We start from the raw sequence: 25505 nt of genomic DNA on the forward strand, positions 1-25505 counted from the left end.
GTCAGAATTAAAAATTTTTGAAACATTGAGGGAATACATTACCAATTTTTAAACATTGAGGTTCAAATTGAAAAACTCTTTAAATTTCTGAGGTAAAGTGAATTGTCCCCTTTAGTCCCCAAGAGATAGATCAATCTGCTGAGACCACGTCTAATGAAGCGGATGTCACTAATTCGAATTCTCCTCAACCTCCTTGTGCGGACATGTCAAAAAAAAAAAAAAAATTGTCTCCTTTATATTGTGACGAGAAATATCACAGAGGAATTTGTCATAATTAAAATCGGTGATGTAGAGTATACTGCTATAAAATTACATGTATTTTCACGATAAGAAAAAAAAAAATAAAATAAAATATTGCCCACCGGCAGTTGGCCAATACTTCGTTCCTGTTGAATCACAAGCTCAAAGTCTCATCCAGAAAAAGGCCCGTGAAAGCAGCCGTCACAGATACTGTTGAAAACCCATCATGGATTTTTCCTCCCACAAAGCAAACATTTTAAAAATGCCTCAGGCCCACAACAAAAGCCGAATCTCGTGCGATGCAAAAAGTAGTCTATTCACCCTTGTAAATAGTACTCACCCTTCTTAAAATAATTTATATTATTTATTCTTTGAGTGAATATTGAATAGTACTAGCTATTTTTAGACTTTAGTGAGTGTCGTTCGTTCATCATTTTATTTTGGTTAAAATGGTGAGTCTGAAAAATAAAGATTTAAACCATTTTTGTTAAATTCTCTCACTAAAATAACTTAAAAATGGTTTTGGTAAGGGCTGCAAGGAGTTTTCTAACCCCTTTCCCTCTTCAATTAGAGTTAAAAAGAAATAGTCTATTTCAGGTGTGTTTGAGATTACGATTTCACAACAATAATCTGCGTTTCTAAAAGATATTGCAAAACATAAGATGTTTGGCATTACGATTTAAAATCACTTAATTTGAAATAGGAACAAAAAATAGGACCGAGTTTTCCTCCAAACTGGGTTGGAGGAACTTCTTTTAACCTAGACTATAAAAATGACATGTGTTCATTTTTTTAATAACATGTGAGATGTACATGAGTTTTTAATATTATTTATTCCAACTTTGTCCTTACTATTAAAAAAATATGTGCATCTCCCATGTTCAAATGACATGTACCATTTTTATAGATTGGGTTGAAGGAAGTTCTTTTAATTCAATTTGGAGAAAAACTCTGTATGCAATTTCTATAAGCAGTCCAAGCAGTGCTTATTTAAAAAAACGCAAATTTAAACCAAAATCCTAATTTCGCATAACAAATATTTAATAAACAAAATACATTTTAACATGTTTTACCAAATACCTTTGTGCTTTTAAAAAGGAATAAAATGTTTTTCCAAACTGGATTAGAGAAATTTCTTTCAACTTAATCTATAAAAGTGACATGTGTCTATTTTTTTTAATAATATATGAGATGCACATGAATTTTTAATAAATTTTATTGCAATTTTGTTTTTGCTATTAAAAAAATATGACTATGCAGTGCATTGGGGATTAGGCAAATACAACTTGAGGGTGATGCTAAAGTGTTGGTGGACCGTGGACGCTGTGAATTCCATGTTTATGGATGAAAGTTGTACGGCCATCTGGTGGCTGATATAACATTTTCTTTGGGCGCCTTTCAATGCTGGGAGATGGGCTTTCTCCCACGGGAAGCTAATCAAGTGCCTAGCTAGAATTGCGTCAAAAGAGAAGATGGATAGGATGTGGTTCATTGATCCACCTGATTGTATTAGGTGGATCCTTGAAGCAGAAGCAGAAGCCCAAGCTTGAAGCAAAAGCTTTTGCTTTATAACTTTCTGTTTGATCATAATGATAATGTAGTGTATTTTTTTTTTTAACAAAAAAAAAAAATACAATTTTTAAAATGACATAAATTTTTTCTAAACTAGTCTGGAAGAAATATCTTCCAGCCTATTTAAAATAATGTCAAATGTCTATAAACATTTAAAAAGCCCATTTTATAATAATAATAAAAAAACATTTTAACATGTTTTACTAAATACCTTTGCGCTTTTAAAAAGGGACAAAGTTTTCCTCCAAATTGGGTTAAAAGAATTTCTTTCAACCTAATCTATAAAAGTGACATGTGTCCAATTTTTTTTTAATAACATATGAGATGCACATGAGTTTTTAATAAAATTTATTCAAACGATGTCCCTACTATTAAAAAAACATGTGCATCTCACATGTTCATAGACACATGTCACTTTTATAGACTAAGTTGAAAGAAATTCCTCCAACCCAGTTTGGAGGAAAACTTTGTTCGATCTCAAAATTCATTTTAATACTACGTGAAACTAATTAAAAAGAAATGCTAGGCTTACAAACAAATTTGACCAAAAAACTTTTACAAACTAATGTGGCACAACATGATTGGATATAAAATAAATTCAAATTTTGAGAAATCCAATTATGTTGTGCCACATCATTATAATTTTTTTTTTTTTTTTTTTGTAAAATTTATTTGTAAGCCTAGCATTTTTTATTTTTTATTTTTCCTAATAATTCTCTACAAGGGATTATCGTAGAAACGGTCACAATTTGGGCTGAGTTTGGGCTTTAACTTGGATTGGGTTTATAATATCGTGAGGCGATGTAGCTTGGCCCAACACAATACTTTCAGATATTCACTATTTTACAAGTTTTGTTGGGATTTTTTCTTTTTCTTTTTTTTTGGAACACAATCACTATTCTACAAGTTAATACAGGAGACTGGTGAGCATCCTTCTTCCCAATACGAAATATCTCATTTTCTTGTTTGTTTTAATTCCGGATTATGGCTTCAAGGGTGGAGTTGAAAAAACTCATCTCATGTTGCCATCAAGTGAATTAGGTGGTAGTCCGTTGAATTATCAATTAAATAAAATGTTTTAGATAAGTGACCTTTTAGAGTAATGTTAGAAAAAAGACTTACAGTCATCTTTGTGTTCTTTGACTTTAAAAGTTAGGAGAAACTTCACTTTAGACCCTTAAATTACTACGCGATTTGACATACCTCGAACTTTGAAACCTCTCAATTTAGACCCCTGAAGTTTCAATTGCAATCAATTTGAATCATTCTGTCAAATTTTATACATTAAAAGTGATACAATGACGTATATACCTCTAACTTTTTTTTATAAAATTTTAAATTTATCATTAATTTTAAATTATATATATTTAAAAAATATTATATAAAAAAATATCACAAGGTGACCTACACGGTTGGGCCACCTTGTGACTCTTTTTTTATTTTTTCATTTTTTTCAATTTTTTTTTCTTAATAAAAAGAAAATTGAAATGTAATTTTATTTTTTTAGGGGTTTTAACGGAGGTGTTCAAATTTATTGCAATTAAAAGTTTAGAGGTCCAAATTGATTGCAATTGAAAGTTCAAAGGTCCAAATTGAGAGGTTTCAAAGTTTGGGAATTGGGAGTATGTCAAATCTCGAGGGATTTAAAGTGAAGTTTTCCCTAAAAATTAATATTGAATTTAAGGTGATCATTATTAAATTTAAATATATTAATAATTTTAAAAGTCAAATCATATTTAAGAGAACACAAGAAATACTTTAATCTTCTTTCTAACATTACTCCATTTTATTATAGTACCATAACTAAAACCCGAATTAGTTTACTATGACTGTCCAACTTGTAGTGTTAGCAGAATTAACAGTTGGATATGTGTTGGCCTAGTCTATTAAGGCATCATATATTCTACCTTATTTAGTCTAGCTATATATAGAAGAGTATACTGTATATATGCATATAATTAATAGGTGTTTATTCTTACCTTGGATACTCCGATGTAATGGCTGATTTTCAGCCTTGTAATTAGCCCGACAGTTTCTATATAAAGTGAGCAACTCTCACGAGAAGGGTATTCAGAACAAAACCCAAATTGACATGGTATCAAAGCCACAAATTATTTTCTTGGTTTCCTCTCAGCTTGGCTGAATTCGTGGTTTCTTGGTTTTTTGGTATTTATTTTTTTGACATGTCCGCACAAGAGGGGGGAGAGAGCTTCATTGGGCATAATCCCAACCAATTGAGCTACCTCTTAGGGACATCTGGTCGCGGCTTTTTTTTTTTTTTTTTTTTTTTTTTTTTCCTTTAGGCAATTCTTTATAGTTTGAGGGTTTTAGTGATGCCGACTGGGCTGATTGTGTGGATACTCGTCGTTCTGTTATGGGTGGTGTATGTTTCTTGTGATGCCCCATTTCTTGGAAGAGTAAGAAGTAGGCTCATGTCTCAAAGTCATCCACCGAGTCTAAATATCGGGCTAAGTCGTCTGCCTGTTATGAAATTGTATGGCTTCGAGGGTTGTTAGGCGAACTTAGTGTTCCACATCTTACTCCTACTTCTCTTCATGTTGATAATACCAGTGCTATTCAGATTGCTGCCAATCCCCTTTTTCATGAGCGCACCAAACATATTGAAGTGGATTGTCATTCCATTTGTGAAGCCTTTGCTCGCTAGGAGCTCTTCCACACATTTCCACTGAACACCAAACTGCTGATGTCTTCACCAAGACTCTCTCTCGTCCTTGCCATCAGTTCCTGATTAACAAATTGATGCTGGCGCATCAATTTGAGGGCGAATGTCAGCAGAATTAACAGCTGGATATGTGCTGGCCTAGTCTATTAAGGCAAAATATATTCTACCTTATTTAGTCTAGCTACATATAGAAGAGTATAATTTGTATATAGGCATATAATTGATAGGTGTTTATTCTTACCTTGCAAAGTCCGATGTAATGGCTGATTTTTAGCCTTGCAATTAGCCCGACAGTTCCTATATAAAGTGAGCAACTCTCACAAGGAGTGTATTAAAACAAAACCCAAATTGACATGTAGTACCATCATTGAGGGCCAAAACTGAGACCGTAGGCAGGCTGATAGGATTAATAAGTGAGCATATAGTACAGCAATAAGGTTGGTGTCCTAAAACTTCCATCTATCAGCTTGTACTCTAGAGGAAGGTTGGTGCATGTAAGAGTACGTGGGATCAAGCAATGAGGAGAGAAGCATATTATAATTGAGGAGTAATTTCACTTTAAATCCCTGAATTACCACATGATTTGACAAGTCCTCCTTAAACTTCAAAATCTCTTAATTTGAACCCCTGAACTTTCAGTTGCAGTCAACTTGAACCCCTCAATCAGATTTTAAATGTTAAATGTGAAACAATGACGTTTATACTCCTAACTTTTTTATAAAATTTCAAATTTACCCTTAATTCCAAACTAAAAAAATAAATAAAAATAAAAATCAAGGATATTTTGGTCTTTTTAGGTATTTCCGTTAGAAGTTAACGGCTAAATATGACGGAAGAGTTTAATTTGACTGCAATTGAAAGTTCAAGGGTTCAAATTAAGAGGTTTTGAAGTTTTGAGGGGGCTTGATAAACGCTGAATGTTGCACATTCAAGCCCCTTAACTCGCATATGTTAATTCTTTAGCATTGTTATTTGTTTGATTTTGTGTTTTATTGTTTTCAGGTTTTAAATAAAGATGTAATTAATTCCATTAATTTTGGATTTAAAAGCACACTTTGAGAAGACCATCAAATTGCATAGTAATTCAGACGTCTAAAATAAAATTACCCCTATAATTAGTAAATATGATAGATGGCACTTGGTAGTCAGCAGCGTGGGTATACTTTGTAGGGCAGGAGCAGGCTCACCCTGTCCTGTTTGTACTATTTAAACAGGGCGTATGAGGAAGAGTAATGATGATTAATGATACTCCACATAAGCAAATAGTTATAAATAAGTAACAAATGAAATCAAAAGTAAAAGGAAAATAGGTAAGCTTGGTTGGAAAGCCATGTTAGTGCAAGCTTTTTCTTGTTTCCAGGGTCCCACGACAGAGGACCCCTTTTTCCATGTGAATGGCCGGCCATTGCATGCCCGAATTCCGGCACCGGCTTCTGCCGTCCCACTAAAGAAATGATAAGAAATTCCATATCACCGGCCCTCCAATTCCAAACCAAAAGGCCCACATCATGGTTTGGTGAAGGAAATTCCCTGAACTTCCACTGCATCTGCATGGGGTTCAATATGACAAGAGAAATCCTCATTCTCATGTTCTTACTTGCTAAACATTACTACTCATTCACTGTATAATAAAATGACCTTTATAATTCCGCTATCCCCTTGAACCCAAAAAAAAAACAAAAACATCACTCAACTTTTCTCTTTGGTTTGGAAACACACAAGTGCTCGACATGGGGCCATTTAGTCATTCAAACCAGACATGTTTTAAATCATTTCGTACAAACAGCTAATAATTTCTAGCCATCTGTAATCCTAAATTTGATTTCATACAAAAATAAAGCAACGAGAGAAGAGAACTCTTTTGACTCTAAAATTAATCCAAATGATGCTCATCATACCACCATAAATATGGAGATTGAAGGGAATATCCATGGGATGACCATAGCAATTAGCAATGCAATTGGTCCACTAGTACCAGCTCCAAGAGGACTCTTCGTATGGCTTAAGCAATGGACACAATGACAAGTCAGCATCCTATGTGGAATGAGCAGAAAAAAAGAAAAGAAAAAAAAGAAGAAAGTTGATATGGAGTGAGGGAGGGAGGTAAGGGGTGGCTGCTCGATCTGTCTTTTGCTTTTTGTGAGTTACACTACTGGCATTTCCTCTGCTTTTGAATTGCTTTTTAACATTCTTTTCTACTGTCAGCTTCTGCATTATTCCATCCTTCTCTCGATCCCAAACCACAAAGTCATCTGCATACGTTCATTCTGTTTCTGATGATCATATAGTTTTTTTTTTTTTTTTGGTAGTTATGGTAAGCTTCCTGATTTCATTCTTTTGCCTCAGTTTGAATTCATTGACCATCTTTTTCCTTGAAAATGCGTTTATTGTGTATGTTTGGATGCTCCAGGGAAGTCCGGTAAACATCATAGTTGGATCACATGTGTGGGCAGAGGATCCTGAGGATGCATGGACCGATGGGGAAGTGATAAAAATCAATGGCAGAAGTGCCACCATTATTACCACTAACGGGAAGACAGTAAGCTTCTCTGACCTCCCATATTCCTGGACTTCAGAAAGCACCTTATTTTATTTAGTCATTCATCATATCATCTAGCAAGGCAAACCTTCATCCATTCTTTCGTCTTCTTAACAGTAATATGACGAGCATTTTGAGGCCATATATATATATATATATATATATAACCTCGTAGAGCTCTTCTTCAGGCATTGTCTACAACTTTACTGGTAGATGAGAAAATCAAGCAAAATGATCTCTAGGGATAACTAATTTTTGTAAAGAAATCATAAAATGTAGAAGATCTATAAGCCCTATTTTGTAAAGAAATCATAAACCCTGTTAATATATCTATTGACATCTAAAATTTTATGTGCTAGTAAACTGCCACTCGTCATTTCACTCTAATTTATAGCAGTATGTTTATTGAAAAGCATACATAATTTAACAATGAAACAGGGTCCAAATAAGAATCAATGTACCTATAATTACTTCTCTCACAGAAATGGACAATACCAAAACAAAAAGGGTCTCTAGGTACAACTTTGTTCTGTATTTGACCAAAATTTAGATCTCATTTTGCAGTGGCGGAACTACAACCTCGCTTGGGAGGAGTAGCCCCTCAAAATTTGATTTTTTGATTTTTTGATTTTTGATTTTTATGGAATCAATAAACCCTTTAAAATTATGTTGTTATCCTATCCCCAAAAGTTTTTTATTTTAGTTTTTCCCTGCTGATATTCTTGTTCCGCCCGTCAGTCAGATTGTCAAGAGCGATGTCAAGATGATTGCTTTGGCTTTAAAAATCCATCTGTCACTGCAACTTTCTTTTAGGACACAATGAGAGGTCTTATGAAGTTTGAATGATTAATTGATATCTCAGAAATGCTCATGCCATATCTAAACTAAAGATAAAGCATTTACCTCAATTTCAGATAATTGCAGACATTTCCTGTATCTACCCAAAAGACACAGAAGCACCACCAGCAGGGGTCGATGACATGACCAAGTTAGCTTACCTCCATGAACCGGGAGTCCTACATAACCTTGACTGTCGGTTTGCACTCAATGAGATATATGTGAGTAACATCCACCCTAATCAACACCACTACTTCAGTGAAGCTAGCTATTTAGTAATGCAAACCTTGAAAGTTAAATAGTAGTGTTAGAGATAAAGACCACTTCAAAGATAAGCGACAAGAGGAATCAAGATCAAGAAGGAGATAATATAAATATTATCTCCTTCTTGATCTTGATTCCTCTTGTGGCTTATCTTTGAAGTGGTCTTCTCTAACATGGTCTTTAATTATCTGTAACAAATAGTAGAGATATATATAACAAGAGCTGGGAATACTAATAAGCGGTGATGAAATAAGCAGACTTACACTGGGAACATTCTAATAGCGGTGAATCCTTTCCGAAGACTGCCACACTTGTATGACATCCACATGATGCAGCAGTATAAGGGAGCTGCCTTTGGAGAGCTAAGTCCACACCTCTTTGCTGTTGCAGACACTTGTTATAGGTATATAACCAGTGTATATAGAAACTGGCCATGGCTTATCTATTAAAAAGAAGTGTCGACTTATATACATATATATCAGGGCAATGATAAATGAACAGGGAAGCCAGTCCATTTTGGTAAGTGGAGAGAGTGGAGCTGGTAAAACGGAGACAACAAAAATGCTCATGAGATACCTTGCATTCATGGGGGGCAGATCTGTTACAGAAGGAAGAACAGTAGAACAACAGGTTTTGGAGGTGAGCTTGAGCTACTTCTTGTATATTAACTACTTCCGATGGATAAAAATGAAGACTGATGTTCTCCTCATCTCAGTCCAACCCAGTCCTGGAAGCATTTGGGAATGCCAAAACTGTGAAAAACAATAATTCAAGGTGAGATGCTTTGATAATCTTTCTTGTATTATGTACGTTTTATCTTGACCTTTTTTTAATAATAGTTTTCTCTCTGGTTCGACTTACATCATTTGGTGGCTTTACCAGTCGTTTTGGTAAATTTGTTGAGATTCAATTTGATAAGCATGGAAAGATATCTGGAGCTGCAATTCGTACATACCTTCTTGAAAGGTCACGTGTGTGCCAAGTCTCTGATCCAGAGAGAAACTATCATTGTTTCTACATGCTGTGTGCAGCACCGCCGGAGGTGACCTCCCTACATTTTTTTGTAAGCAGCAACCAATTCAGACATATATAATAAACATCTAGCTGAACTAGCTAGTGTTCCCTTACAGGATGTTAAAAAATTCAAGTTGGGAGACCCGAGGACATTCCATTATCTTAATCAATCAAACTGTTATGAAGTAGCAAATGTAGATGATGCAAGAGAGTATTTGGAGACCAGAAATGCAATGGATATTGTAGGGATCAGCCAGGATGAGCAGGTCTTTATAATCCTTTGCATTAATTGGTACATACTAACAAATTGAAGATTTACTAGCTTGTTCATTATGAATATTAATTAATAGAATTGGTTCCTCCTGTAGGATGCTATATTCCGCGTGGTGGGTGCAATCCTCCATCTTGGGAACATTAACTTCATCAAAGGGAAGGAAGTTGATTCTTCCAAACTAAAAGATGAGAAATCAAAATTCCATCTTCAAACTGCTGTAGAGCTACTCATGTAGAAATCTGATCTATTTGGACCACCAGAATAGAAATTAATTTCTTGCGAGTTTCTAATATTAATGATACCTCTCTGTTGCCTTGGTGTATGCTTCTTCAGGTGTGATGAGAAGATGCTAGAAGACTCACTTTGTAAGCGTGTCATAGTCACTCCCGATGGTAACATTACAAAACCACTGGACCCAGACCGAGCTGCCTTAAGTCGTGACGCCTTGGCAAAGACTGTGTACTCCAGGCTGTTTGATTGGTAAGCAAACTAGATTGAAATCTTTAATCTGGAAAAAGCAAATTAGTCATATTACCTAGGCAGGTAGCAACAGTGCTCCAATATTAAATTTAAACGCCTCTAACTCAGCCAACCCAAGTTACCTAGGAAACATGAAACCAGTTCAACAGATCGGCAATCATGACTGTCTCCAAACCAATACCAATTTGATTTTTAATTTCTTCTAAACCTAACTTTATTTGACTGGATAAGGACTGAATTACAGTGAGCAAATTCTTCAACTATGCAGGATTGTGGATAAGATAAACAGTTCAATTGGTCAAGATCCTAACGCGGCAAGCTTAATTGGAGTACTTGATATATATGGCTTTGAAAGCTTCAAGCTCAACAGGTATAATATTAATGGTAGAACATGATTACTCATCAACAGAAAAACAATTTTTTTTTTTGAAAGAAACATCTATTTTAAATGTTCCATTTGGTAGTTTTGAGCAGCTATGTATCAACCTCACAAATGAGAAGTTGCAACAACATTTTAATCAGGTAAGAATGACATTCTAGATACAGTTTGAACATCATCATACTATTCAAGATACAGTTTGAACATTCTAGATACAGCTTCAATAATTTAAATAAATAGGCATCTTTCTCCACAGCATGTATTCAAGATGGAGCAAGAGGAGTACACAAAGGAGGAAATCAATTGGAGCTATGTAGAGTTTGTGGACAACCAAGATGTTTTGAATCTTATTGAGAAGGTACTGAACCACAAAGGCCATTGCATGTCCACCCACCACATTTTTTGTCTATTGCATGAAACCCTGAAATATGCTGCTATGTCCCTGCATGCAGAAACCTGGGGGTATAATTGCTCTTCTTGATGAAGCCTGGTATGCATTTTGCCTACTTGCAACTCATGAATATCTCAGTTTCTAAAATACCTACTTATAATATAGTTAAGCAAGTTCTGCACCTTGCACCCACATCAGATGCTAGCTTAGGCAATAAACCGTTTACCTCCATAATTTTTAATTTAGGTAAAAGGCAACCTCATCTCCTAATAGTAAAAATAGAAGGAAAAAATATTAACAATAATAAATAATTAAAAAAAAGAAAAAGAAAGTGGGAGATAGAGACAATGCATCGATACTGAAAACATGGACACAATAAACAAGTTCACTTCTGCTGCAGTATGTTTCCCAAGGCAACCCATGAGACATTTGCACAAAAGATGTATCAGACATATAAAGGACACAAGCGCTTCAGCAAGCCAAAACTTGCTCGAACAGACTTTATAATAAATCATTATGCTGGAGATGTAAGTGATTGTTTAAATCATATCCCCATCCACGATGCTAAGAACAGCAAAATTTGGTTTCTCACTGTAAAGCCTTATGCTCAACAGGTCATCTACCAAGCAGACCAATTTCTTGACAAAAACAAGGATTATGTTGTAGCAGAACATCAAGCTCTACTAAATGCATCCAAGTGCCCATTCGTTGCTAATCTTTTCCCTCCACTACCTGAGGAGACATCAAAGCAATCTAAGTTCTCTTCCATTGGTACTCGCTTCAAGGTAAGCCACTTTCCATTGTAGCATTTATCTGATTCTCTAAACCCTGCCACCCTAACCTTAGTCCTGCTCACTTCAAAATCCAGCAACAACTACAGTCTTTGATGGAAACACTGAACACAACAGAACCACATTACATCAGATGTGTAAAGCCAAACACAGTTTTGAAGCCTGGAATCTTTGAGAACTTCAATGTCTTAAACCAGTTAAGATGCGGGGTAACTAAAATTCCTCTTCTACCTCACAGAATAAATAGCATTTTCCAGAAAGTATCAGAAGTTGACCTGTTGATAATGCTCCTCCAAATGGTATTCTGGCAGGGTGTATTAGAGGCTATTAGGATAAGTTGTGCTGGGTATCCAACAAAAAGATCATTTGATGAGTTCCTCGATCGTTTTGGAATGCTAGCTCCTGATGTTCTTGATGGGTAAACTCACTCAATTTAGAAAGTATAATCATTATCCTCTGTTTTCATCTCACATTTTTACTTATAGAATACAAAGGAAGCCAGCACCTCAAGGTTCAAGGCTAGAATATAAGCTGTCTGCTCTAATATTTAACAAATCCGTAATTTATAAGTACCTTTGAGATATCTTCATTTTAGATGATTTTAACTACACTGCATTTTGACTTTGTCTAGTTACAACCTTTGATAGTTCAGTGATTTCTCTTGTGCAGATCTGATGAAAAATCAGCATGTATTGCTATCTGTGACAGAATGGGCTTAAAGGGCTATCAGGTCACTCTAAACTTGGAACTACCAATTAAAATGATACAACAATAGTTAGGATCATTGTGCATTACTTTCCAAAGAAAAGTTTCATTATGTATTGTGAGAGTTGTCTCCCTAATGCTGTACTTCAGATTGGAAAAACAAAGGTGTTTCTTAGAGCTGGGCAGATGGCCGAATTAGATGCACGGAGAACTGAAGTCTTGGCTAATGCTGCCAGACGCATCCAACGGCAAATTCGAACACATCTGACTAGAAAAGAGTTCATTACCCTGCGCCGGTCTACTATTAATGTCCAGAAACTTTGGAGAGGTTGCTCTCTTTCTCTCATGTTATTCTATATTGTATCATAGCTTGTAAATGAGAAAGTATGTGCTAGAACTACCAAAGCACATAAGTCTGCCCACCTATAACAAACCAAAGGTTGGCTGCTTAGTTTAGCAGTTCGTATTTAGCTATGTATCCTTCCTTTTTAGAAGAGTTTCCTTTGGGTTAGATTCATGGACGACTCAGCCCAAAATACTCATATTGCTGTTTTTGAAAAATTAATTTCGTAAACATCTTCTCTTGTAGTACTCCTTGATCAGATTGGTGGGGTTTAATTTCAGTTTGATCCTATAGATAGGTCCTGGTTACTTTGTTAGCATGTATGAACTTGATGATATACATTGTTAACCATCACAGTACTAGAGCCATTTTGTGTGAACCCCCTTCAGTTGTTTAGCTTTGACATACATTTTCAGTTAAGCTCTTGGGACAATGGGTTCCAACATCTGGGGTATTTTTGGGCTTTATCCTAATTTATAAAGAGCAACTACCAATTTTGACAGTCCTTGCTGTAACTAAATGAAAATTTGACTGTTTCTCTTGCCTCTTCTACATGCAGCACAACTTGCACGTAAGTTATATGAGAGTATGAGAAAGGAAGCTGCTTCAATCCGCATACAAAAACATGTTCGTGCTCACACTGATAGAAAATCATACACAAAATTAGTAGCATCAGCAATAGTTATTCAAACTGGGTCACGAGCAATGGCAGCTCGAAATGAATACAGATACAGAAGAAGAACGAAGGCTACAACCAGCATTCAGGTAATAAATTGATGCACTGACTGGGAATAAAATACAGGACTGCATAAAGAAACTTTTGAGATGCAAATTATATGGCACCTAAATAATTCTTGATCAATGATATTTTTGGAACAAGAAACAACATTTTTTTTTAATTTAATTTTATGGTACTTGTAGCAGTGCACTTTGAAAGATAGGATATGTCTTCATTTAAGAAAATTATCTACAATTACAGAATTAATAAAGGTAACATTTTCAAGATTAGGGTGAACATAAACAATTTGATAAGTACCTAGTCAAACATACTAGAATCACGTCCCTCTTCTTGGATTAAGGAGGTGAGTAAAGCTTGGTATTACATGCAAGACTATAATTTTGTTGTTTGTCACATAAATGGATTATAATAAAAGTCATCTGAGAAAGGTTTATACTCCAATGAATCATTTATCAACCAACAACTTTGGACTAATGATTTTGATTACACTGTCAATCATTCTTCTGACAGACTCAATGGAGAAGATTCCAAGCTCTCTCTGGTTATAAACAGCAGAAGAAAGCGACTCTTACACTTCAATGTCTCTGGAGAGCGAGGGTAGCAAGGAAAGAGCTTAGAAAGCTAAAAATGGTGAGCTTCACTTCTCATATAAGCATTATACTGGCACTTCTCTCCACTTCTTGGCTTCAATTATTCTTTAAGACTAGATTGATTGAAAGTAAGTGCATAGTGAAAACAACAAACTCCCTGATGCAGGCTGCAAGAGAAACGGGGGCACTTAAGGAAGCTAAGGACAAGTTGGAGAAGCGTGTTGAAGAGCTAACATGGCGACTAGAATTTGAAAAGCACTTAAGGGTATATTCTCCATCAACTGCAACATGTAAATCAGTTAGCTTAAATCCAATTATACTAAGTAACATAATGAATCATATCAAAAAGTATATGACATTATTAAACTGATGTGAATAATTTGACTTAGTACCATTATTTTATAACTAGGCGGCACCTCTTCCCCTTAAGAAGGGATTGAGGAGGGGGACGGCCATCCCCATTTTCTAAGCCTACTGCCACCATTTGATGGAAAAAAAATAAAATTTGAATCACATTTTACTTATTTTTTACAAACCCCCAGTCCTGGATGGAGAGGCTCATCTTCTTTTTTTTTTTTTTGATAAATAGTTTATTTCATTCAAAAAGCGTAGAAGGGCGCAACCCTAGTACATAGAAAGTATACAAAGAAAGTCCCCCTTATATGAAAAAAGAAATACACAAATCCACAAATTCAGATAAATTAGAAAATTGAGAGATATTATGCTCCATAGTCCAACTAAAAAGCAATTTGACCAGATTGTTCTTGAGCTCTTCCCTTGTCCTCTCACGGTCTTCAAAATATCTAGCATTCCGTTCTCTCCATATGCTCTACATTAAGAACAACGTTGCTATCCTCCACACATCTAGAACTGAACGTCTACCCACCTGACCTCACCAATAATCTAGTACATGTACCACCTCTGCAGGCATGACCCACTAGACTCCAAATAGGGTAAAGATTTAATTCACAAAATCCTGATTTGAGTTCACATTTAAGTTGAATCACATTTTCTAAATTACTACTCATATTCAGCCTTATATTTTTAGAGCATTCAAGACACTAACTAATTGGAAGATGTCAATTTGATGCTCAGTCCATAAAAGAGTTGATCCATTTAAGTTCATCACAAAAAGCAATGTCTTGCAGATTGATCTTGAAGAAGCAAGAGGACAAGAAATTGCAAGGTTACAAAATGCTTTACACGAAATGCAAGGGCAACTGGATGAAGCTCATGCCTCAATCATACATGAGAAAGAAGCAGCAAAGCTAGCCATTGAGCAAGCTCCAGCAGTCATTAAAGAGGTTCCAGTTGTGGACAACACCAAGTTGCAGTTACTGAGGAATCACAATGAGGAACTGGAAGTAACTTCTAAAAACTCTCCTTTTGTATTCATTACCAATTGGTGGCAAATAATACATGACCTACAAAGAAGCCCAGGTCACATATGTGTTTGAAGTAAGCTTTATGGTTCTTTTTTTAAATCACGAGCACGTGTAGGCTTAAGCTCTCCCTTAATAAGTGAGGTCCAACACATAACATAGTTGATTGAAATGGGGGATAAATTGTAGAGTTAGGGTTCAAATTCAGGACATTTGCTCTGATACCGTGTTAAATCACCATTTATCTCAAAATGTTAAACTTATAGGAAAATGGTAAATTTAATTATTTTAATTAATATTTTAGCACTTTTTCCAAAGTGGTCCATGAATGCATGAAGTGCATGAATAGTTATTAAATCTCTCTTACTCCCTTAATAGTTAATGAAAGAGAAAAAGAGTTTCCAACAGTTAAAAAGTCCCCTGCACATTATATCCCACACAAGGTTGCTGCACATAATATCCTACTTGCGTCATGCAGCTATATATGGCATAGCCAAAAATCTAAAATACGCTGGTGCTATGTAGAGATTTGATAGTGGCACTTTCGAGCATGCATACAACCATCTACATTCATAAATAGATTTTGCAATAGGCAAATATGGTGACAGGTGACTTATATAAGTTGCAATTATGTAGGGTGAGGTAAGAGATCTGAAGAAAAAAGTTGAGAATTTTGAGAAAAAGTATTCCGAAGCTGAAAAAGAGAGCAAAACAAGGCTTAAAGAGGCAGAAGAGGCACAGCTAAAAGCAACATTACTTCAAGAGACCATTGAAAGGTAGTCAACTGAGTGTTGGTTGTGCAGACAACTGTATCTTCAAAATCTAGGGATTACTAACTCGAATTTATGATTTCAGATTAGAATTGAACTTATCAAACCTTGCATCCGAGAATCAGGTTCTACGCCAACAGGCTTTGGTTGCATCAACAAAGGAGGACTTCTCCGAAGAACTGAAAATGTTAGTCTGCAATTTTTTTTATTTTTTTCTCTCGGGCAGGGGGGGCGGCGGCGGGGGTGTAAGAAATTTAATTTTACTTTTATTATTTGTGTGCTTGAGTAAACTCTTAGCAACTTTAGAAAAATATGAACATTAATCTGTCAAGAATATCAGAAAAAGTTGGGTTGACCATGATGTCTATAACTTGACCAAACCAACATGCAAGATATCAGCTCCTTCTGTTTTGTAGAAATCAGCAAAATCAGCTTAGAAAATAGTAATGGAATATATTTATCTTTATCGCTATGCAAGCAAGGTGATGAGAATGCAAATGAATCTAATTGAAGACCAGCTAGTATTTATGTTGCACAAAAATACATTTGAAATAACAATCAGACACTGGAAAAATTAGACATATCATTAAAACATTTACTTTTTAAACACTGCTTTCTTGCATGCAGCACCTTGTCAAGTGAGTGTTCAACCATGAAATGATTTCATTTAAGGGATACATGTAGTCAATAATACAGTAGAAGTTATGTTATGCAATAAAGCAACTCCAAGATTTTATCAACTGTCACTGCGTCAAAATGAGTTGCTTAGGCATAATTTCAGTTCACTGTGAGCTTTTGGAACAGAAGCGTGAGCTGAAACTACTAACCTATTCACCACAGCACATTTCTGAAGGTTTTACCTTTTGTCCAGCCTGAAGAACAAGATTGAAATTTTGGAGTCAGAGAATGAACAGCTCCACAACCAGGCAGCAGTTGTGAAGGAGATAGCTACTCCTGAAAGGGTGCCACCACAAGTCAAGGTACAGACATTCTTTTTTGTCGGGGGGATGTTAAGGTGGTACACTAATATGCCTATTTTTAATGAAGTTACTTGACTATTAATTGAGCCTATCCTTCTAAAATGGTGCAGTCTTTTGCTAATGGACATCAAACGGAGGAAGAACTTCAAACAACAAAAGTATCATCAGCTTTCTTCTCAAAAAAAAAAAAAAAAAAAAAAAAAAAAAATTCAAGAACAGATAACAATTAATGGATACTAATCTATTTTATTTCCAAAATAACGAATTTATTTCCTTTTCCAGGAATCGGGACCTCTTGTCTCAGTCCTAACTAAACAAAGATCACTCACAGACAGGCAGCAGGTATTCTACTGAAAGCTGAAATTATAGGCAGATACACTGCAAATGTGGAAGTCCTACAAAATATTGCCTGTTTTTGCTTGGATAGTCACTAAAGAGTAAATCCTATTTTATTTTCCATTTAAATAGGAAAATCACGATGTACTACTCAAATATCTCATGGAGGATAAACGATTTGATAAGAAGAGACCCGTCGCAGCCTGTATTGTATACAAAGCACTTCTTCAGTGGAGATCCTTTGAAGCAGAGAAGACAAATATATTTGACAGGATTATTCAAACAATTCGTTCATCTACAGAGGTAGGACCTTTCAAAGAACCATATTAAGCATGCTTTCAGCATTCTAAATTAAAGTATGCTAATGTAATCAACTTATTGACATTTGAAATTAATTTTCGATTCAATGTAAATGTCCTTGAAGAGTCAAGACAACGTCGACACCGATTTAGCTCATTGGCTTTCAACAACTTGTACCCTTTTGTTTCTTCTCCAAAGTACACTCAAGGCGAGCAATACAATTAGTGCAGCTTCACATCGTAATCGGAGCTCCCCTGCCACCTTATTTGGTAGAATGGCACAAGTAAGCTTCATCAATTGGTACATACATACAAACCCAAATGTGAAATTTTATAATTGTAAATACAAAATCTCAGGGTTTCCGTCCATCTTCATTGGGCACGGGAATTTCAAGCGGGTACAGTGGAATGGTGGGGAAACCAAATGAACAATTAAAAGTGGAAGCTAAGTACCCAGCCCTACTATTTAAGCAGCATCTAACTGCGTGTGTTGAGAAAATATATGGGATGATACGTGATGGTTTGAAGAAAGAGATCAGCCCATTGCTTAACTTGTGCATTCAGGTAAGCATCTCAGACATGCAAAAGTTATACAAATCAACAAATTAATCTTGCATCTCTAACTAAATCCTTTTAAGTACCATAAACAGGCACCAAGATCAGCACGGGTCAGATCAACAAGGGGGTCATCTAAAAGTATCCATTCTAGTATAGTTGCAAAGCAACAAACATCAAACATACATTGGCAGAGCATTGTCAATAAGCTTCATCATACCTTGGGTGTAATGTCTGGGAACCATGTAAGCAAAATTTAATCTTCTTCTTCTTCTTCTTCTTCTTCTAGGCCTTCCAATTGCGGCAGATTCATCTTAGTTTTCTGACCTCCAGGTCCCTCCAATGATCACAAGAAAGATCTTTAGTCAGGTCTTTTCATTCATCAATGTACAGCTCTTTAATAGGTGAGCAGAGTTTATACTACGAGTCTACATGCAACCCACACACACGCACAAAAAAATAATAATAATAACAATAGAAGTTTCAGAAAGACATCAATTTTAATTAGGGGAAATCTACACTTTACCCGCTCAAGTTTGGAGTCATTTTCAATACGACCTTCAATATTTCAATTTTTGTAATATATCTCCCCAAACTTTCAAATGTTTGCAATTCGACATTTTTACTTTTTTTTCCAAAATGCCCCCATCCCAAGTTTGAAAAAAAAAAAAAATTAAAAAATTAAGGGGTGGCCAAGGGCGGTTCGGCCACCCCCAAGGGCCAACCCTAGGCCCAATTGGGGTGGCCGGCCACCCCTTAATTATTATTATTATTATTATTTTATTTTCTTAAACTGGGATGAGGGCATTTTGGAGAAAAAAAAAAGTCAAAATGATCGAATTGCAAAAATTTGAAAGTTTGGGGTGCATTACAAAAGTTAAAACATTGGAGGTTAAATTGAAAATCGCTCTAAACTTTGAGAGGATAAATAGTAATTTTCCCTTTAATTAATGTATGACCACTAATATATACAAGTTTAAAATTTATGGTCTGGCAGCTTATTGCTTCGACGTGAATGCTGCTCATTTAGCAATGGAGAATATCTAAAGGCAGGTTTGCAGGAATTGGATCATTGGTGTCTCAAAACAACAGACGAGGTAATCATGACACTTGTCTAGCTGTAATTCTTCCAAGACTAAAATGAGAGGAGGAGGAGGAGAAAGTAATATTATTTCATTGCTTTTTACAGTACGCTGGATCGTCCTGGGATGAACTCCAACGCATAAGGCAAGCTGTCGGGTTTCTGGTATACTTCCTTGAACCAATAGACCTGCTAGCTAGCTATTTAAAAGGTAATTAAGGGTTCAGAGTTATATATATTAATTCCTTTGCAGGTGCTGCATCAGAAAGCTCAGAAATCTTTGAATGAGATCACAAATGAGCTCTGCCCGGTAACCGACTTATTTTATTTTTTTAATTCCCTTTTCTAAAAGTTTATTGCAAAAGAAAGATACAGATTAAGGTGGTTTAGCCTATGGTCTATGTCTATGTCCACACGTCAAAGCCTTCTCTTGGCTACACTTTTCCTTCACTTGATAGAAATTGTACAATAAAATAACCTTTCAAATTTTTCAGTCATCCATGCAGAATAAGATAAAATGTTATTCTCCACTACTTACAAATCTACCTTTTTTTTTTTCTTTTTTTTTCATAGATATTGAGCCTTCCGCAAATATATCGCATTGGAACTATGTTCTGGGATGACAAATATGGAACGCACGGATTATCTCCAGATGTGAGTACTCTAGCTCGCAACTTTTGTTCTACTATAATTTTCATCTCCTTTGTGTGTTTCACATTGAAATGGTTACAGTATTTAATTAAGGCTATTAATTAGGAGTAATACAACAAGTTTTTTTTTTTCTAAATTAATGTGGGGCTTCCATGACACTCGATCATGTTACTAAACAATTAAATTTGTCAATCGAATTTTGTTGCTTAATTTTTCCATCGATGCTCTACTGCATGGCATTGTGGATTGCTAACATGAATTTGTAATAAAAGCTGTAATACGCCCAAACATTTTCCTAAAAGTAATAGAATATTGTCAAATTGAGATCTCACTTCTATATATATATATATATATATATATATATATATATATGAATTCTGGAAATTCTCAGGTAATTGGCCGAATGAGAGTCTTGATGGCAGAAGATTCAATTAATATGCCCAATAATTCTTTCTTGCTCGACGTGGATTCAAGGTATATATTTATATATATTGACTTGGAAACCTCATATATATTATATATAAGAAAAAAAAAATGGCTGATTGCAATAATGTGACGAAAATTTCAGCATACCCTTTTCAATGGAAGAGATGTTCAGATCCTTGAGGGACACAGAAATCAATCTATCTGATGTCGATCCGCTACCCATCCTACGACAAAGATCTGATTTCCATTTCTTGTTACAAGCAGCACAGGGACTTGCTGATACTGAAACATTATAGTGTAATTAATTGCAATTTTTCGCTTTTCGCTTTTGTGGTGTGGGAGAGTGAGAATGAGTGTGTTGAGGAATGTAATTCTTTATTTGTTTTCTTCAAAGAATATCAGAAGATGATGATGACATGGTCCATTTTTTTGGTTCTTATACATGGCAATTGGAATATGATTTTTGTGACAAAGAGTATGTAATAGTGAATTTTTATATTAACAAGAAAAAGGTTGATTGTACAGATAATGAGAAGTTTCTTGTTTCTCTCTTCACTCAACCTTTCTCTGCATTTCATCTTGTTAATTGGCTTCTTCTTCTTCTCTTCTTTTCTGCATTGCACTCACCGATTGCATGCTTGATATGGTATCAGAGGAGACAATGGATATGCATTACCTGAGTTAGTAGACATTGTAGAAGATTGGGATGGATAAGAGGAAGCCAATTGACAATGAAAATCCTGCAAGTGACCAGGTTTAGTTTTGCTACTCGAGCCATATTTTTCACTTAACAATTCAAGAATTTTTATGAATTTCATTTATTCAAAATTCATTGTTGTTATGTTGACAAGAAACTGTCGGCACTAAATAAGCAATTGATGGAAGAGGCAATGGGAGACAGTTCTCTGCTTCTGATTCTAACTTCCAAACTTCCCCTAAGAAAGCAAGGTATAAAGAGGCTGATCCTACCAAGACACAAACAAAATAAAAAGAAGTAAATGATCAAATAGAACACCACAAAGTGGTTTTGAGCAGCAAAAACCATATCAGCAACCACTGGATTCTTTTTGACAATAACTGATCCAAGTGTTGGTAGATATTTGTCAAGTTGACATAGAATAATTGTAGGATAAAAATGTAATTTCTAGCATTACTCAAAAAATGAATGAAGATAAATTAATCATACAATAAAAATCAATTCAAAAAATGACTGAGCCCTTAACCAAAAGAAAAAAAGATTCACTGTTACAAACTAATTCAATATGGTTAAAATGCCATTGTCCTAAGGCCTGCTTCACAATAGAAATACACAGGCCAGACTTTCCACTTCTTAAAAAATTGCACAGATTTTACACCTTTGATTTCAGAAAACTTCTAGAGAAACTTCTTAGGCTCTCCATGACAGTTTGGATTTGCTCGGAAACGGTGGCATAAAGACGTCTCTGCGCTCCCTCATCCATTCCATTACCATTAGGGGAAGCGCTGTGCCATCCTGCAGTAGAAAGTGACAAATTGCGAGACGTAGAAATAGCCGTCTGCCTCATTTTGGGGAGGTTAAATTCTATTGGCTCGCCAACAATTATGTTAATGTTCTTATTACATAGTGGAAAAGGAGGCCTTCTACCACCTAAAAATTTCTCGGGCATGACCTGGATATTTGAATAGGAGCAGATGTGAAGTAGGTCAAAATGAACAAAAGGGACATTAGCGGATCAAATCAAATCATTTTCTCATAATTTGAACACAATAAATTAACAATTTTTAGGTAAAAGCATGTTGTATGCCAAGATGGATAAGATTGCACAATCTGAAAACAAGTGTTCATCTGTAAATTTAACATTAACCAGGATTTTTGAAGAGCCACACATGTCCAAAATGACACGAACAACTACATGCAGATACATATGATAAAACATCCACCTCATCTTGTTGCAGAGCATCAGGCAACTACTATGATAACTACACCAGAAATCAAACTCTTCACAAAGTGGTAGCACAACAGGAAACAGAAATCATCACAGGGAGAGCAAGCAAGATAGTAATGGCAATTGAATACAAGTGACGACAAAAATTGACTTAGGTTTTGGCACCAAATTCAATTAGAGGCAAAGGCAGTCATACTAGTGGCAGCAAGTGTCCCAAAGACAAATGCTGCAGCAAATGTTAAGCCTTGATACGTTTAAACATAAGTTGTTTTGGTTATTGAAAATATGTTTCTTTTTATGAATATTATTGAAAATATGTTAATTAAGAATAGCGCATAATCATAGATGGTTGTGTTATTATGATATTTTATGCCAAAATTTAAGCAGAAGTACATGTTATTTGTGTGTGTGTGTGTGTGCATGTTCTTAGTTTAAAAAAATAAGAGACTTAAGAAAGCAAAACAATGAGGAAATGGACTAAAACAAATCAACGTTAGCATGTTAAGTGTTGGAAGAAAGACCAATTTTCAAATCGTTATTTCCATCAAGTGTTGGAAGAAAGATCAATTTTCAAATCGTTATTTCCACTCAAAGTGATAAACGTATTACAAAATATCAAACAAACTGCTTAGCCAAAAGGCTAGTGATACAATTACTTAAACAGTCCAAAAGTTAAGCCTCACAGAGCAAGAAACTGTTTCACCAGATAAGCAGTCCAGCTAAGTGATCCAAACAAATCTAATAGCAGAGAAGGTGAAATATATACAAGGAATTTACAGTGATAATGTCGATAAAAATGGGGGATAATACTAGGAAAACTACCTCTTCAAAGCCATGATGGACAATTGGCAAAACTATTGGGGTTACAGGGGCACGAACAATGAGACTAGCAGTCCCCCATTTTAATCTTCTTATAGGTCCATCTTCTTGGGACACTTTTCCCTCTGGAAATGTATGCAGCTGACCAACAGGGAAAAATATGTTAAATGAATAAAAAAATATTGCTTCTAATCAAAGCACAAGTCAATAAATTTTTAAAACAGTCCACCAACAATTTTGGTATCTAATGATAACTTGAACTTAAACAAAAGCACTCAACCAATTTGATAAGGTACCATGTCATCAACTCAGAAACTACCAATGACTCTCCTAAGAGGAACCCATCGAGTCATTGGTCACTAGACCTACACAATGTTTCTACATGTAAACTCAAAACTACAGAATCTTTGCCTATCCATGCAAATGGACTTGCTTAAATGTAAAACTAGACAACCTAAGCAACCAAATTTGGCCTATTCATATGATAACACTATATAAACAAAGAATTCACTTCCCACGGGTGTTCAGCAATCTGAATTAGACTAACAATTAACCAAAATCTATGTTGCATGAACACAAACATAACATGACATTGAGCTAAAGGATCTGGAGACATCGCCAGTTTTCATAGCAAATTATGAGAGAAACAAACAAGAAAAAAAAAAAAAAAAACATCTATGTATTTCCAATGCATATGGAGTAGAAATCTCATATGCATATGGAGTAAAAAAGTGTACAATATCAAGTAAATACCCATGCTCCATCACTTAAGCGATCAAGAGCTTTGTTCATGTGTCGGTAAATCCCAGCACCCCTTGTAATAGGTATGCAATTCCAATGCATATGGAGTAGAAATCTCATATGCATATGGAGTAAATTAAAAAGTGTATAATATCAAGTAAATACCCATGCTCCATCACTTAAGCGATCAAGAGCTTTGTTCGTGTGTCGGTAAATCCCAGCACCCCCTTGTGCATATGGAGTAGAAATCTCATATGCATATGGAGTAAAAAAGTGTAATATCAAGTAAATACCCATGCTCCATCACTTAAGCGATCAAGCGCTTCGTTCATGTGTTCTTGATAAATCCCAGCACCTCTTGTTATAGGTATGCATTTACCTGCAAAATAATTCTATTCAGAAACAAATTTCCAAAAGCATCCAATCCATAGGAAAAACCATGTCTAGATAGCAACTAAGCAGGAGAATCTGGGAATGCAAAAACGCAACATTACATACCAATTCGGAAGAAATAGGAAAGCAGCGCATTCTTAAAGCAAATGTCCTCGGCAGCGAGTACCCATCGAGCCAGTTTTGCGTCGGACGAGGGAAAACCCTTGAATCCCCACATGACCGGATCATCCAACCTGTTACAATATCATACCACACTCACCAAATTGCGAAACATCGCATATGCTCAATTGACTGAGAAGAGCGGAGGGGTCATACGTGGACATGTGATTGCTGACAGTGAGAAGGGGGACCCCAGGCGGTCGGGATTGGACAAGGCGAATGAGGGTATCCGCATTGTGGACGGAGGTGGTGTTGAGAAGAGTGGCCACAGCCTTGGCGAACGCACCCACCGCCATGAACACCAGCTTTCTCGGAATCCCTCCCATGTGGTTCGCCCGCCCTGCCCATTCCATTTTTCGTCCCATTCGCAAACAATCCCCCACTCATACAAAGGATCCTCTCTGTAGACTGTAGTCTTCAAGCCACGGTCTTTTCAAGGGGATGATGATGGCTCTCGTTTATTAAGAGAAGAAGAAGATGCCCCGTTATCTTCGTTGGTCTGAGAAAGAGAAGAAATTGAAGAAGAAAAGTGGTGTTTCGCTACATGTTTGATTTACCTTTATTCCTATTCAGCATATATTCCTATTGAGGTTTAGAAATAGTATATTCTGGTTTAACCGTTTAAGTTCCAATTTGGTTCTGTTTGGTTACGGGTAAGGTAATCCTTATCCCAGTTTATGTAATCCGAGAATAAGATATTTTTCGAAAAAATTAAAAAAACAGTTGCCCACAAAAGAGGCCTTTCGCCCACCTTATTCTGGCCCTTTGATGGCCTTGTTTATTTTTTTTTTGGTTGGGCCCTTTGTTGGCCCATTATTTGTATTTGACATTTATGGTATTGTTTTAGGTGGTGTTTGGTAAATGTGTTAGCCTAGACACCGTAGTTGATGTAAATTGATGTGAAAAAAATAAGAATATTTTATATAAAAAAAGTGAAAAAATAGTATAAAAAAGTGAAAAAATTTTGTTTTATAGTGATTTTTTTATTTGAATAAGAATAAAAAGTGAATAATGTAATATAAAAAGTTAAAAAGTAAAAATATTTTTACGTTGATTTTTTTGAGAAATGGTGATGAACAGTGTCTAAGCCAACTCCAACTCCATGCCCATCTTGGCCCATAATTGACTTTCATGTAAGGCCCATGGT

The 25505-nt window shown here is 35.6% G+C and overlaps 2 protein-coding genes across 5 annotated transcripts; one reads left to right on the forward strand and one right to left on the reverse strand.

The window, feature by feature from the left end:
* Positions 1–6472: 6472 nt before the first annotated feature.
* XIF (myosin-like protein XIF) lies at positions 6473–20621 on the forward strand. 2 transcript variants are annotated; one of them, XM_059593469.2, is made up of 39 exons: positions 6473–6598; positions 6701–7034; positions 7949–8092; positions 8393–8538; positions 8618–8774; positions 8851–8909; positions 9018–9177; positions 9266–9415; positions 9518–9654; positions 9757–9903; positions 10172–10273; positions 10368–10425; positions 10539–10640; positions 10735–10772; positions 11074–11200; positions 11288–11458; positions 11542–11882; positions 12134–12194; positions 12320–12497; positions 13072–13277; positions 13762–13881; positions 14008–14106; positions 14990–15205; positions 15860–15999; positions 16079–16180; positions 16865–16973; positions 17084–17131; positions 17256–17315; positions 17442–17612; positions 17734–17892; positions 17966–18172; positions 18259–18408; positions 18497–18567; positions 19161–19260; positions 19353–19409; positions 19498–19554; positions 19818–19898; positions 20287–20369; positions 20464–20621. In XM_059593469.2, exons 2-39 carry the CDS (start codon positions 6807–6809, stop codon positions 20615–20617), a joined length of 4896 nt encoding a protein of 1631 aa, XP_059449452.2. In that variant the 5' UTR covers positions 6473–6598; positions 6701–6806; the 3' UTR covers positions 20618–20621. The 2 variants fall into 2 exon arrangements, with proteins under 2 accessions (XP_059449452.2, XP_059449468.2); XM_059593485.2 differs by having other exon boundaries at positions 6598–7034; positions 11542–11673; positions 11776–11882.
* Positions 20622–20806: 185 nt separating this feature from the next.
* LOC132180613 (Phospholipid/glycerol acyltransferase family protein) lies at positions 20807–24897 on the reverse strand. Of its 3 annotated transcripts, XM_059593513.2 has the most exons (6): positions 24515–24897; positions 24305–24432; positions 24100–24185; positions 23069–23206; positions 20998–21061; positions 20807–20933 (listed from the first exon to the last, which is right to left on the reverse strand). In XM_059593513.2, the coding sequence occupies exons 1-6, from the start codon at positions 24721–24723 to the stop codon at positions 20896–20898; spliced, it is 663 nt and encodes a 220-aa protein (XP_059449496.2). In that variant the 5' UTR covers positions 24724–24897; the 3' UTR covers positions 20807–20895. The 3 variants fall into 3 exon arrangements, with proteins under 3 accessions (XP_059449496.2, XP_088369476.1, XP_059449488.1); XM_088513350.1 differs by having other exon boundaries at positions 20860–21061; XM_059593505.2 differs by lacking the exons at positions 20807–20933; positions 20998–21061 and adding an exon at positions 21486–21970.
* Between the last annotated feature and the right edge of the window lie 608 nt (positions 24898–25505).

Source organism: Corylus avellana, chromosome 2, assembly GCF_965113065.1.
Source record: "Corylus avellana chromosome 2, dhCorAvel1.hap1.2, whole genome shotgun sequence".
Lineage (NCBI taxonomy): Eukaryota > Viridiplantae > Streptophyta > Magnoliopsida > Fagales > Betulaceae > Corylus > Corylus avellana.